At 32.9% G+C, this 15,095-nt stretch overlaps 2 protein-coding genes across 5 annotated transcripts; both read right to left on the bottom strand.

Moving 5' to 3' along the window:
• Nucleotides 1-290: 290 nt before the first annotated feature.
• Nucleotides 291-3,557, bottom strand: LOC137812863 (protein NRT1/ PTR FAMILY 1.2). Its single transcript, XM_068615097.2, has 5 exons — nucleotides 3,333-3,557; nucleotides 3,164-3,248; nucleotides 2,794-3,011; nucleotides 2,041-2,579; nucleotides 291-1,341 (listed from the first exon to the last, which is right to left on the bottom strand). The coding sequence occupies exons 2-5, from the start codon at nucleotides 3,240-3,242 to the stop codon at nucleotides 450-452; spliced, it is 1,728 nt and encodes a 575-aa protein (XP_068471198.1). The 5' UTR covers nucleotides 3,243-3,248; nucleotides 3,333-3,557; the 3' UTR covers nucleotides 291-449.
• Nucleotides 3,558-6,029: 2,472 nt separating this feature from the next.
• On the bottom strand, nucleotides 6,030-14,505 carry LOC137812862 (putative E3 ubiquitin-protein ligase LIN-1). Of its 4 annotated transcripts, none has more exons than XM_068615094.2 (15): nucleotides 13,454-14,505; nucleotides 11,619-11,849; nucleotides 11,436-11,521; nucleotides 10,200-11,357; nucleotides 9,968-10,112; nucleotides 9,567-9,827; nucleotides 9,162-9,468; nucleotides 8,696-8,820; nucleotides 8,498-8,614; nucleotides 7,936-8,067; nucleotides 7,516-7,638; nucleotides 7,126-7,236; nucleotides 6,898-7,044; nucleotides 6,462-6,707; nucleotides 6,030-6,312 (listed from the first exon to the last, which is right to left on the bottom strand). In XM_068615094.2, exons 1-15 carry the CDS (start codon nucleotides 14,249-14,251, stop codon nucleotides 6,295-6,297), a joined length of 4,005 nt encoding a protein of 1,334 aa, XP_068471195.1. In that variant the 5' UTR covers nucleotides 14,252-14,505; the 3' UTR covers nucleotides 6,030-6,294. The 4 variants fall into 4 exon arrangements, with proteins under 4 accessions (XP_068471195.1, XP_068471196.1, XP_090155313.1 ...); XM_068615095.2 differs by having other exon boundaries at nucleotides 11,436-11,534; nucleotides 13,454-14,305; XM_090299187.1 differs by having other exon boundaries at nucleotides 11,436-11,534; nucleotides 13,461-14,305.
• Between the last annotated feature and the right edge of the window lie 590 nt (nucleotides 14,506-15,095).

The following is a 15,095-nucleotide window of genomic DNA, read 5'->3' as shown; positions in this document are numbered from 1 at the left end:
GAAAGTTATTAATGCAGATGTAGAGATAATGTTAAATTATAGAGCATCCTTAAGGAGACTTGCATTAATTTTATTAAATTTACTTGTTCAATTTTTACTTTTGTAACTACAAAAGTTGTAAATATTTTTTTTTTAATATACTGTATAGTAATCTAAATACCTTTTTGTAATACTCAAATTACCATTTGTTTCGGACAAAAAGTATTGATGATATCAAATCCTAAAACATTAAGTATAATTAATGTGTAATCTTTTTTTTTTATGTATATTCTTTGATATATATTAAAATCTTTATCATATAATTCCTCTACCTGATTTTATTACTTGTCTAATTCAATAATAATGTTATCCTCTTTAAAGATCCATTATCTTGAATCTCATGATTAATATTATGACATTAATGTCTTTAATCATGAATATCGGTAGACGACCTTTTATAAGATACTACACTATTGTTTTGTTAATTTGTTGTCCATCTCTTTTTCTGGAGTGATATCTGTGTGAAGCTCTTGATCCCAATTCTGAATATCCTGAGTGCTTCCATAAGCTGCACTCCATGCTAAGAAAACCAATAAATTAACCAAATTCAGAATGAGAAGAAGGGCATAGTAGTAGTCATAGTGGCCTCTGTTGATATTTGATGCTAGCCAACTTGTTTTTCCTCCTTTCCCTGTTCCATCTTTCACAACCTTCACAATAAGGCTACCCACAAGGTTCCCTACCCCAAAGCTAAAGGTGCATAGGGAAATAGCAATGCTTGACATTGCCCTAGGAAACTGGGAGTAATAGAACTCTATCTGTCCAATGACATTCAAACCCTCTGCTAAACCATATAAGCAGTATTGAGGCACTAACCACATTGCAGACATCTTCACCACTCCTTTGGGGTTGTCTATAAACCCTTCCCTCATTGCTTCATTCCTTCTCTTTCTCTCTACCAACACTGCCACTGCAGTTGCCAAGCATGAGATCACTATTCCAAATCCCATTCTTTGCTTCACAGTGAGTCCTCGCCCCTTTGGGAACAAGGGAACTACAATGCGGTCATAAATAGCCACCCACACGGTTAAAGTGAGGATTATGAATGCACTGAAGTTGGTTGCTGGAATGTCCATATGGAACACCTCCTTGTTCATGGTCACTGCTTGAACCACTGAAAATGATTGTTGGCTTATGGTAGTTGCAAATATGATCCCAGTGGACCAAATAGGAAGGACTTTTATTATGGCTTTCAACTCCTCTACTTGTCTCACTGTACACAAACTCCATGGGTCAATCGGCATCTCATCACTGTCCAAATCTTTCTCTCTGTTCTTCACTATGCAAGCCTTGTTCAAGAACCTAGCAAAGCAGAATCAAATATGATTTCATTAATATACTAAAATGAAGTCCTCCAACTAATAACATAAAGAGTTATAGCAAGACTAGTTTCTATTTCAGTTGATTAACAACCAATTTTATTTTTTTAGCATTTGAAAGTATTTCTTTTTAGGTATTATTATGCAGCTTGTTTGACATTATAGTTAAGTTCACACTCTAAATAATAATAGTCATCTGTCATCACATAAAAAAATATTATTAAAATAAAAATAAAAATATGAGATTAAACCAAAACTCATATGTTAACAAAAACGATATATATGTAAACTATACTTAATCATAAAGAATAGACTAGACGGGAGCATATAATACCAATGAAATGAATCTCTATGAATGAATCTTAAGTTAGTCAGCTTATTCGCACACACATTCCCTTCCTGAAAAATATGAATAACTCTAAATCTTATTTTTCCATAGTAATTAAGATAAGTGTTCCACTGATTATGAAGCATCTACGGAACCTTAGTCCTAGCAGTAAATGTACCACTAATCAAGACAGAATCACATTCAAGTCATAAATTAGTAAGACTCATTTTTTGAGTTTCCTCCATAACATATATAACTCCATAAAACTCAAACTCAGCAATCAAAGCAGTGTATTTAATCTCTATACAAAGAAGATATTGTGATGCAAATTTGTGGTATGAAAATGGTGCATACCTCACTTTATCAGTTGGTTGAAGAAGATTAGAGTGATTGGTTGAATACCATGTGTCGGAGTTCTTGGGAGGAAGGGGCAAGTGTCTGTTTTTCCAGGCTACCACAATCACTTGGGCCAAGCTAGTGAGCAAGCTCTTGTTTGGTTTCACTTTGATATATAAAGAAGAACCCGAGAAAAACATGATAGCAGAAAATGACATAAGCCCCACAGGAATTCCAAAACCTACACCCCACCCTTCTTTAACTTGGATGTACACTATAAATATCACTGAAATTGATACTGAAATGCCAACCGAAACATAGTACCAATTGAAGAAGCTCTTCATGGTGCTCTCATTTTTTGGGTTTTCAGGGTTGTTGATTTGATCAGCCGTGAATGCTAAGGTACATGGCCTAATTCCACCAGCTCCAAGAGCCATGAGAGCAAGTGAAGAGAAAAGAAATAGAAGTTGAAATGGAGTAGGATTTGCACAAGGTTCTTCATGACATTCAGGCCTTGCACTCCTAATCACTGCTGTGAGCCACAGTACAACTAAACCCTGTAACAAAGATAAAAGACAACATATATAAGAAATTCATGTGATTCTAGTTTGTTAAACAACTTCATTCATCAAATACCTATTACATAAAAGTTTAACAAGCAAGTGCTGATCTATGTAAGTTGTTTATAGAATCAAAGAAGAAATTTTTGGGAATTCTTTCAAAAATCTTCATTATTGGTGAAGTAGGCATTAGGAGTATTGTGGTGCTTACAACAAGGTCGATGATAGTTCCCAGGGAAATAACACGAAATCTTCCAAGCCAAGAATCAGAAATGAAGGCACCAAAGATGGGCATAAAATTAGACATGGCGTTCCACAGGAACACTATAATAGCTGCTGTTGCAGGGTCAAAATGATACTCTTGTAGCAGGTACAATATCATGTTCACATGCAGCCCCACATTTGCAACCCTTTCAAATGTCTCGTTTGCTAAAACAAGTTCAAAAACAGAACCTGGTTAGAATTTCTTATACATCATTTTATTAATCACCCAACATTGTAAAAAAGAAAAGCCATGATTTTTAATGTATATATTATAGAATGGTTCCAAAAGATCTTAACATAAAGAAAAGGGTCATCACCTATGATAAAGGGCATGGTTCTGAAACCACCCTTTTTCCTTTCAACCAGTTGGGTGGCTTTCTTTTGCTCCATTAGCATCTTCTTCTGCGACACACATGAAAAGGTTAGACACAAATATACTTGAAGCTAGTTACAATTGGTATACTACAGAAGAGCTTTGGTTTATACACAGAAATAGAGAAAAAGCTCTTGATTTCCCTGCACTATCTCTCTCCTGAGTTCAATTTCAGTGCAGGCAGGTAAACCTCGTTACTATCAAATTTGTGGTCTCATCTTAGTAATTGAAACAAATGAATATTTATTCATGTTCTTGTGCTTTTCTCGTTTTAGTTTGCTCAATGGATGAAAATGCTGGCGTGTATGAACATGCATGTATAAAAAATCTGAGAACTCAATATATAAATAAGATTTTTGCACATATAATTGGTCTTAATCAGAATCTGCCGTCCATTTTTTACCATAGTTTGAAGTGAAAGAAGAGTAACATGTGACTCGATGAAACAAAAAGGTTACTTTTAGTGACGACGCATCAAAGGTTCCAAAGGTTGAAGGACAAAATTTACTTAATTTTTGTCATTTCATTTATCGCTGAACTTTGTTTGATCTAAAACTATATTAAAAATAATTCTGATGAAATTCGTTTTAAACACCGAAACGTATTTAAAGTTTAATTTTAAACCCTAAATCTTAAACAAGTGATTTTTTTTATTAATTTCGAAATAAATAGAAGTTAAATTTGATCCTTTGGATGTAACGAAAGCTTTGTGTTCTCTGTTTTAACTCCTAGTTAGATTCGGAGAGACAAACATGTCGCATCAACGGATTTATTGGTTTGTCCGAAGAATCATTGGTTATATGTGTGGAAACTGATATTGCATGTATACGAAAGGTTAATATTTTTCTACAAATTTAAGTATAAAATATTTTTTTCACACTTTCCACATTTTATCGTTTTCAATCAAATTACTAGGGTATGAACTTAAAATTAACAGTGAAAATATTTTTTAAATTTTTCTTTACACATTTGTTTAGTTTAAAAATGTTAAATTTATCAACTTTTCTCCAAAAAAATCATTGGTTGAAAGTTAACATGTTGATAAATCAATTATTAATAATAAAAATGTTTTAATTAGATAAATAAATGGAATTATGTGGGTATTTAGTTTTTTTTTATGTTACTAAAAATAGTCATTGGAAAATGGATATATACTTATCCTTCTCATTATAACATATGGTTGATATATTCAGTGGAGGTAATTTAATTAAAAAATAATAAAGAATAAAAATACTATCATATAATATATGGATCCACATTTTTTGTATATCAATGTGAGTTTCTCACTTTATAATAATGTCAATATATAGATTTAGGAAGTACAATAAAGGAAAATTCAATACATTTAATTATAAATTTTAAAAATTCAGGAGGTGCAACTTTCCACTTTCATTGATATGCATAATTAATTATTTTTAAAGCTATAGTTTAAAATCATGAATAATTATAAGTTTAAATAAGTTTTAAGTCTCACTTATATTAACCATTTTTATTTAAGTATTAATAAATTATTTTTTCAAATTAAATATCTATTTAATTATAAAATTTTAATTTAAGTTCTTTAAGAGATTTTTTATCTATTTTTTATCTTTATTATATTTATTACATTTTACACTTTTTTTATCATAATAATTTATATGTTTTTTCATGATGTGTATTACCGGTATAAGATATTATTACCAAAACTAATCTTAATTTTTTCTCTAATAACTTGTTAATGAAGGAGATGTATGTTGATCATGTTAATAAGGCCCATACATGCAGTATCGGGGTAATTGAATAGTGATAGTAAGGAAAAAAAACTTTTGTAAAATATATGACTGTTATTAAGGAATTGAAATAAGATTTTTTTTATTAAAAATATATGAAAATGTTTTTAAAAAATTATTAAAATATATATTTATTTATTTTAATAAAAATTTCCTCGTAATCCCTTATCAGTGTAATATCTATCACAAACAAATGAATACAAATTTATTTTAAGTAACCTCATATAGTTAGTTTGTATAATTATCTTTATTTGTTTGATCCAATTTATGATATTCAAACGGTATTACTTTTTATTTGTTTCATTAATTTCAAATTATCCAATAAAATTATTCAATCTTCCATTTCCAAAAAATAACCCTTTTAAAAAAACTTAAAAATTTAAAATTAATCATCGTGTGTGTAATATTGGTCGAATATTTTTAGTACTTATAAAGTTAAAATATATTATGAAGATAACAAATAAAAGCGTGGTTAAATCAAACCTTGTAAGAATAACATTACAATTACAATTTATTAAACGTAAAAATAATACTTTTTTTCCATCAGTGAAAAACTAGTGTACTTTCAGTACTACTGGGTTGAAAAAAAATAACTATAAAAATTATACATAAAGAATTTGAAAAAAGGAAAAAAATCAAAGGTGAAAAAAAATTAGAAAAATAAAGTAAAATTTAACATAAAAAATTAAAAAATTAAAAATATTAACAAAAATCTTAAAGGCACAATTTTATATTGTATATAAATTATTGAAAATCTTATATCAAATCAACTAAAGGTAAAATAAAAAAAATCAGTATATAAGTGAGTGTCTTTGTAAATGAATTTTTTTTAAATATAAATATATATATATATATATATAAAAAAATAAATAAAATATTATATAACATTAATTATTATATGAGAAATATAGATTATACTAATATAACTTTTAATAAATGATACCTGTTAATATATTTTATACGAAAAGTAAATTTTTAATCAAACTTTAAATATAATTTGTATCATCATAATTATTTATAGTTTTTCTTTATAATTAATCATATGAGTTTAAACATCAGAGACTCACAAAAACATTATTCACAATGGAAAAGTTCACCTCATCTTTCCAAACATCCTTCCACAAGAGAAGGAAAACAAATAAATCACGTATCTACGAGTTAATCTTATGTACAAGGCACTTGGATGTATAAACTTTGAACTATATACAGCTCACGAAGAACCTAAAATATGAAAGTATTAACGAATCAAATGTTGTCAAAGTTCATCTACATCTTCCTCCACCAGCTGTACTCTGAGCATCTTCTGTTAATTCATTTCCCAAGCCTGCAATTGCCAGAGATTAGTAACTGTCAAAAAAAGCTCTATTATTACAGTTTCGTTTGGAAGACAATGTACAAATGCTACATAGACAGTGCATATATGACATAATAAAAATGCAAAACTTGAACTCTAAAAAGTGAGCCAGAAGTCACCTGAATTTGTCCATCTGAAGTTCCAATTACCAAAAATTCTTCATTGCTGTCTAGAGCCATGCAATTGACCCTACAATTGGTACCCATTTGCAACGTGTCAACTTTACTGAGTTTTTTCATATCCCAGATTTCCACCGTACCTCCTTTGCACCCCAAATAAATCAATCCTGAGCTCACTGCCATAGCCCGCACTTCAGATACAGTTTGCAGTGATCCAACCATACTGTAATTGGAACTGTTCCATATCTAGACATTTATATATGCATGAGTTAGCTAACTATGATAATGGTATATCATCCTTAAAATTAACACCAAGTAGCTCAAACATTTTCTGCATTTTGGAATTCAAAATATCATGAAACCCGGTGTTTCTAGCTATAATTTTAACTATTTTTTACCTTTCTATATACCGCTAAATCAAACGAATCTAAGATACCTTTAAAGAAGAACCATCCAAGAAAGAACCAGCTGCGTATATAAGTTCACCATGAATTTGTAGTGCATGAATAGGATTTGCTTTTGCAAGTAATCTTTTATAACCACTTTGAATAGTATTGACTGTTCCAGTGGCCAAGTGTATCTCCTGAAATATCACGCGAATATTATTGCAAGAATGTTGATATAGTATCACATTACGCTGTCTTCACTTAAAAAAACTATATACCTGAACACTACTGTCACGGCATCCACAATATAATTTCCCATTAACATGAGCCAAACACTTCACATATTTGCTAGAATTTAACAGCTTTGACTCTCCATTCAGTGACTGAACCTGATGAGAAAGCCAAGTAATTTCAGTAGAAAACAATGCTGGGAATTTTGTTGTCAATCACATAATCAGCCAGATGGGAATAAAATAAAGTAAACGGTACAACTTGCAGCTCAGAGCAAAAGTTTAGAGCATAATGTTTGTTGCTACGGTTGAGTGTGACAGAGAGGCATTGATAATAAGGAGACTAGTGTTAGTTTACACTCTAGATTGTACAAAAGAAGTGATCAGACTCTCTCAACACCATTCAAATAAGAACATGTATTCATAGTTTAAGAGTACCTTGACACCAGTCCCCTGCGAAACGAAACAAGATAAGCTATCGGTTACAACTAAATTATGAATCTGGTCCTTCATATCATACACCTGTACACAATGTATTGCTGCCTTTCCAATAGACCAGACCTGTACTTTAATGAAACAAAACCTTTGTTAGCAGGGCAGCCTGACATAGAGGCTAGAGATTTTTTTATCAAGTAATTATAGGTTAATTACTAAAATAAGTAAAATTTCAAAAACTTACTAAAATAGTAATCGTGACACTTTGACATGATTACAGTAATAATTAAAGTCTGATTACACTGAAATCCTATGAATTACTATTTTAATAATTTTTTAAAATTTTAACCAATTTAATGATTAATCTATAAAATTATACTTTGAAAAAAAAAACGAGGCTAGAGTAACTGCAGAAAATTTTACCTTTGAAGTTCGGTCAAGTGAACCACTGTACAGTCTGTCACCAGATTCTGAAATCACCAAGTTTGTCACTGCTTTAGTATGTTCTTGGATTTCTTGCAACAGATGGAATAAATTATTCTTTAATGTCCAGACCTTCAGAAGTTACAGAGTATTTTCCAGTCAGCTCATATTACAATAAAGTTGTAGTTTGCAACCAAGACCGGAACATATTTGCCAATGATCAAGAATGATTTAGTATTTGTACAGCTATTCAATCTTTGGAGCATGTGGCACAGAACACCACATAGAGTCCACTCCATCTTACTATACATATATCTACATTTATACCTATTTAGGTCTAGCATGCACGTTGCACCTAATTCTCTTTTATTGTAACTGCATAAATTGACAGATCGATAATGTAATGATTTATTTTCTAGACAATCTAAGGAAACAAATATATTTTTTTATAAAAAAAGATATTTAAATAATCTACAACAGCCATGAGAAATCTGTTTTTGTTCACACTTAAAATCCTTATTTGTTAGAATTTACAAAGCATGTAAAATTCTAATCTAATTACCTTAATTGTGCCATCTGTATGACCCGAAATTTTTTTATCCTTAAAGCATATGACAGACAACACCTCTCCATTTTCGCTGCAGTCTTGTTTTATGAGCTCTTTATGTATCCAAATGTCCTGTTCCAATGAAGAAATTTAAATGATCCACAATGCCTGATTGCCTATTCTAGAAAATGGGTTAAGAATACAAGAACTTACCGCTTTAGATTCATTTTCTTCAACCAGAGATTTTAGCATTTTAGATGCTAAGGGACAAGATCTCTTGAGCTCTCTCAACCCTTTTAAAATATCCTTAGTGTAGGAAGTTAGATCACCTAAGCCTTCTGAAATTCACAATATAACGTATCATCACCCTTTTTCTATTTTGCATAACAACGACTTGCAGGAATTTGAAAACATAAATATACAGAAAGTCTCGTATATTCATGTAGAAGGAAACTATTTTGAACTTTTTGATCCCCAATAATAGACTAAGAATCCAACATTAATATAGATAATATATGATCTAAATCAACGCTGAATTCTGCATTTGAGTGGCTTATCATGCTTCGAGGAACTGCTCATCGGCACTTATTCCTTCTTTCTTAGACAAGATTATTGCTACCAGATTTTGAAATGATGATTGTCAGTTGTAACTTTTAATTAATGTCTTTGTGAACCTTACCAGGGAAATGAAGAAAGCTATTGAGAGCAACCATAGAAAGGATTCTGTCTTCTACATCCCTAGCAGAATTTAATTTAGCTATGAACGGCTTCAGCAAGCAAGCACGAGCTGGTACTTGTATGCCTGTATCCGGTAGAATGGTCAACATGTACGTGAGCCAGGTAGCTGATAAAAAGCATGCTGATCGTAGTTCTGGATTTCGGCTCTTCATGCCATCAGCTAAAGCCTCAAAAATAGTGCCAAATTCATGGCTAACTAGAATATATGCAATTCTTCTTTCCCAATCATCAGCTGCCTTCTCTTCTTCCTGTTGATGCCAAACAAAATAAATAAGGCATCAGAAAAAATATCTGGCAAGGAGAAAACACAAAGTCAAAATAGAAGAAATGTTTCAAAGGACTTCACTGGAGTTATATCAATTTCTGGACTGGAGTTGCTAATCTGATGATCCACCAATACAAGACTTCTGGAACTTTTGTCAATACCTGCACGTTTAAGGAGGACTTCTCTGATTAGAGGGTTTCCGGAGAAGTCGAAGCTTCCTTGCAGTGACATGATTGTATCTGCAGCCGCTAATTGGATAACGGGGAAATCTGTGTTTCTCAGGCATGAAATAAGAGTATCCATAGCCTCTTCGCGGTATATGCTCATTTTTCTTGGCTCAACCTAAAAATAGCACGATGAAAATTAAGCTACTATTACTTCTAAAACAGCATTTTATCATAGTCAGAAAAACAAAGACAATGTAACAAGAAATACAACTAGTTCTTATATTTAAAGATATAGGAAGCATCAAAGATTCACACCAGAAGATCAAGTTGGAGTAAGAGGCCAGCCATAACTGGACAATGATCGTGAAGTGCTGCCTGCAAATAAATAAGGAGAGTATGCATTGTACTAAAAGGTCCTTGTTCCTTTATAATATGGAGAATTTGTTCAGTGGATGTCCTCCTGAAGGGAATCCCAAAAGAAGCTATCAGACAAACTACAAGGTAGATTAATTAGATTAGTATAATTATAATTACGAAATTTTTATACCTATTTAATTTGACCAACTCGGCAAAAAACTGAATAATCTTAAAACGCTCTCCATCATCAGCACCGATTAAAGTTTCCATAAGAGGTGACAACTCTGCTTTATCAGCAATGTTACTCCTGCAAGTCCCATCTTCTTCCATGCATCTCAGTAAGATCTCTACTGCAGCAATCCTCTCCTTTGCCAAGTCAGCTCCAAAACTGCTGACAATAGTTCCAATTGCATTTCCAGAGAAAAGGGTATTGACAACAGAAGATGCAATTATCTCTTCACTGCTTCCAGTTATCCTTGCAAGTAAAAGCATTGCAGCAGTTTTTGGCTTCAAACACATCGCAACCAATTCTTCCTCTTTCGTATTCAAAACCGTTATGAGAGACTCCACTATGGCCATCTCTGTAAGACTCGTAATGGGAGGATTCAGTAGGTGCAACAACACAACAGCCTCTGTCAACCCGTTCTTGAAAAGAGCAATGATACATTCCACATCAGTCTTCACACGGGTGAGAGTCTCGATAACAGAGTTGTCCCTAGACCCCATCTCGGCTAGAAGGAAAACTGCCGCTTGTAGCACCTGGGCCTCCACAGAATTGAAAAGAATCTCCATAAATCCATTGATAATCGCAGGTTTTACTAACATTCTATGGATATCCACTCCCAGATTCACTCCTCTCCAGAACTTCTCAATTTGAAGCACGGCCGTTTCCGATTCCTTGAGAATCTCTGACATGTACAGATTATTGATGGCACAGCGTAACTCACTCATCATCCCATCAACTGTGGCTTGGATTATAACACTATTAGGAGAAGTTGAAGGCGTTGTTGACTGCACAGCTGCCTCAGCATCTTCGTATGGACTCTCATACGGCGGTTGGACCAAATGGGGGTTGCGATCTTTCCAGCTCGCAATTAATCGTTTGAGCACATAATTTGTTTTGGGCAGCTGAATGTTTTGCAGCTTCTGGCGGGTGATGGGACAGGTTGAGTTCCCTCTGTTGAACCATTCCTCGATCGCTTTACGTTCATAGGTCTGACCAGTCTCAAGAGTCACTGGATCATCAAATATATGACTTGTGATTGGACAGACAAAATCCTTGGGAGGTGCATGTTTCCCAACTCCATTCAGCGGGTTATCGAAGTCTGCCATAGGATAATCTGGTGAACTACAAGTAGAAATAATCCAAGTTAAAGAAAACGCAGAGATAGTGAAGAATAATGGTAGTTGTTAAATATCTACGTACTCCCTAGATTGTTTGAAGAAGGTTTGCATTTGTTCTTGAATTTGGCTTTGTCGAGGCTCCAACAATGCGATAGTTGTGTCCTTTTCCTACATGACAGAGCTTTATCATCACTTAGCGTTTCAAGAAGTAAAACAACTGTCATAGAAAATTCAGTCCTCTCTCGGTAGTATCAATTACACATACCTCATTTTCTGCCTCAGAATCTGAAGAAGAACTAAGCAAACTCTCTTCTGAAGAAAAATCAGCGTCAGGTGTAGTGTTTAAATGGAGTGGCGTTGTCCAATTTTTTGAAGGATTTTTGGGATTGAGAATTCTGGAAAAGACTCTTTGAGGATAAAATGGTGTCTGGGGAGATCTTCTGCTGGAACCGGGGCTCAAAAATTCAACAGATGCTTCCCTTTCGGACCATATTGGCTGCAGAAAATCGCAGAAAAAAAGTGTGACAGAATGATTATGAAATGAAAGTCCAAGTATGTTAAATTCTAACAATGACGATTCAAAACCACCAAATTTTAATAAACTCCACTTTTTCTTCTTCTTTCCATTTCTCATCATATCACATCATATTTAAAAATATAATTATTCTATTTTAAATATTTACTTGTAATAAATTTGAATTATATAAAAAGAATATTTATCCTATATATTACTAACTGAAATACCAGTTATAATTATGTTCTTAAAAGCACCTTCGAAAGTGAATGAAAATTCTAATTTTCCAACTACTTAAAACGTTTATTTTCTAAAACCAAAACTTAACAATAAGGAAAATAATGCATGCGCACTCACATGTTAGTAGACATTTAGTAAGAGAAAGACAAAAAAAAGTGATAAATAATTCAAATTGGTGTTTGTATAAGTGAGCAAGTATGTCAATATATAACAAACATGAAGAGTGGAAATTATGAAAAATTTGGACAAAATTTCGGAATGATTGCAACGTTGTGAAAATAACAATGCATAGAAATTATATTATTATTCAACTCTTTGTTGAAATTTATAAATATAATAGTTAAGTTTTTATAAAAATATTTATCTCTTCATTATCATGTCTTTAAGTTTTTTTTATTATAATCATACTGATTTTTTCTCAATTTTTACATTTAAAAAAATATTGAGGAAGGTGACAAAAGAAAAATAAACTCTATTGGATCATATTTGTGTATTTGTGAACATGTAAGTTTAAGTTTATATATTCATAAAGAGATTTTATGTGAAGAGTTTCTTGATTTTTCTTAATACTTTGTCCAAGATTATAAAGGAGAGTTAAAATTTGGGTTATAATATTCTTATTTAAGAAAATGAAAATCAACATAATCCAAGTTACGGAGATTAACATTTAAATATAATAATTAGAATGTATGATAAATAATTTTTGTAATGATTGTATGTTTGAATTCTTGTTTTTTACTGTTTTGGATGTTTGAGTTGATGTTTAACTGTCTATTAATGAAATTGAAAGGTAAAAAAAATTGCTTATTAGAATGAAAATGGAAGTTTCCTTCATCAAAATCTCATACTAATAGAGATTTCTTCTACACTTAATACAATTTATACATATGTTGTGTACTTTCTAATGTGAATGCATATTACTATTGTGCATTGTATATGATCACAATCATAGTAACGATTTACAGGTTCGTTACAGTGATATTAAAACAACAACAAAATTATATAAGCTTTGATAGGAAAAATTGTAATCCCATTAATTAAATAAAAGTTTAATTATCATTTACCTAACCGTATAAAACAATTATTATATAAAATACTTGTAACAAAAGATAACAAAGTTATGATACATGTAATTTATATAAATGATAATCGTTTTAAAGTGTCTGTATAATTTGCTTATTTGTAATCAAATAGTTAAAATGGAATCGAAGTATATGAGTATGATTATAAGGTTTGCCCCTTAATTTCATGGAATGTCCTAAGAAAACAAAAGCATAAGCAAAACAGATAAGCAATTGATTTGAAAAGAGTAACGAATTGGTGAGAAAGTAGATATACAACATTACATTATACCGTCCGTTCTCCAACACACTCATTGGCGTCATCTCCTCCGTTTGGTTCTCCCTGCCGCCACCTTCAGCGGCGCTCTTCAGTATCAACGGCGGTGGACTAATTCCCGCGTCACTGTTCTCTTTCACCAAAACCTCTTTGAAATACTCTGCGAGAACCCTACAGTTCTCGTCGAGAACTTCTTCGTACTCTCTCTCCACCTCCCGGAGCTTTCCGGCCTGCTCCTCGCTCATCTTCGATAGCACCTTGGCGCAAGGCAGCACCACCGAGTACTCCTCGGAGACCGAATAATCGTTTTCACGGCTCGAGGTTGAGGGACTGGAGGAGAGAATCTTCGTTCTCTGCTCATCGAACCAGCGGAAGACAGGGAAGAGATGTAGAGAGAAGAGGCGCTCGTAGAGCACAGGAGCGATTTCCGATCTAGCGAGGGAAGCGTTGTTGTTTTTGTTGGAGTGAAAGATTTGGAGGAGGCTGGTGGCGGATTCGGTTGGGCGGTTACGGATGGCGTGGGCGAGAGAGAGGAGTAGCGAGGAGAGGGCGAAGTCGGGGAGAGGGAAGAGGAGCTTCTCCAGGAGAGAGAGGGAGGAGGTCCGAAGGGCGGGGCTGGCGAAGGAAATCGCGCTTTCTAGAGTGTCTGCGGCGAGTTTGAGGTGTTTCTCGTCGGAGATTGGAGTGTCGCGGAGAAGAGTGGCGATGAGGCGGCGCCGGAGTTCTGGTTGCGAGAGGACTGAGGAGGTAAATGCAGCGGTGTGGCGGAGGATCTGAGATCGAGTGGTGACCGCTACGGTGGTCATGGCGGAGGGACAATGAGTGAAAGCTTTGGTGCGTTTAGGAGTCTGCGAAGAGACGTTAACGGAAATAGCAGTTAACGGTTTTGATTCAATTTGCCGGAAAGGGAAGTTTCGGGCGGCACCTTCTGAAATGACCTATATATCCCTTGGTTTGGTCTCACCGTACATGGAATTGAAATGAGGTAAATATAATAAATTGACAACTAGCAAAACAAAATAAAATACACGCTACTCTTACATAATGAAGAATCACTCATACTTCATTAGGGATAAACTAAATACTTTTTATGCGTTAGTCTTCTATTAATCTCTAATCTATGTTTTGTTTTTAATTTTATTATATTTAAATTGCATTACACTTTTAGCTTTTTTAACATTAGTGAATAACTTCAATATTTACTTATATTTTTTTAAACAAATTTGGATAATTAACTTGGAAAGTTGAATCGGTGATGTTTTGATTTTAAATTCGAGAGATAGTATCGTTAGAGTCAATCACCACATTTGAAGTATCATTCGTTTTAAATATCAAAACAGTGATATCGTGTGTAAGAATTTTAAATTTTTTTCAAAAAATCATAAACTTTTTTTCCTTAATCTTTGAAAGGTGCTATTGTTTCGGTAATATCAATATAGTCTCACATCACTCAAAAGTTAAAGTTAAGATTAAAACACGTCATGATAATAAAGAAATGAGGGTAAAAATTATATTAAGATATTATAAAAGTACATATATACCTTAATTGGTGTACTAATTACTGTACATGCATCCAATACCTTAATTTGTGATTTTTATAATTTTGTCACATTAGAGTTTAAGATTTTTTTTAATAAAAAAGAAAGAATG

This window comes from Phaseolus vulgaris, chromosome 2, assembly GCF_051622355.1.
Source record: "Phaseolus vulgaris cultivar YP4 chromosome 2, ASM5162235v1, whole genome shotgun sequence".
NCBI lineage: Eukaryota > Viridiplantae > Streptophyta > Magnoliopsida > Fabales > Fabaceae > Phaseolus > Phaseolus vulgaris.
This window is presented reverse-complemented; position numbering and strand designations above follow the sequence as displayed.

Excerpts from the sequence above, each read along its gene's own strand:
- LOC137812862 (XM_068615094.2), bottom strand. The coding sequence starts at position 14,251 with ATGACCACCGTAGCGGTCACCACTCGATCTCAGATCCTCCGCCACACC. Across the intron at positions 8,821-9,161 it reads TAGCTTTCTTCATTTCCCTG|AAGGCTTAGGTGATCTAACT; the intron begins GTAAGGTTCACA and ends TGTGAATTTCAG. Across the intron at positions 7,237-7,515 it reads CGCAGGGGACTGGTGTCAAG|GTTCAGTCACTGAATGGAGA; the intron begins GTACTCTTAAAC and ends CTTTCTCATCAG.
- LOC137812863 (XM_068615097.2), bottom strand. The coding sequence starts at position 3,242 with ATGCTAATGGAGCAAAAGAAAGCCACCCAACTGGTTGAAAGGAAAAAG. Across the intron at positions 3,012-3,163 it reads AACCATGCCCTTTATCATAG|CAAACGAGACATTTGAAAGG; the intron begins GTGATGACCCTT and ends AACTTGTTTTAG. Across the intron at positions 2,580-2,793 it reads GAACTATCATCGACCTTGTT|GGTTTAGTTGTACTGTGGCT; the intron begins GTAAGCACCACA and ends TCTTTGTTACAG.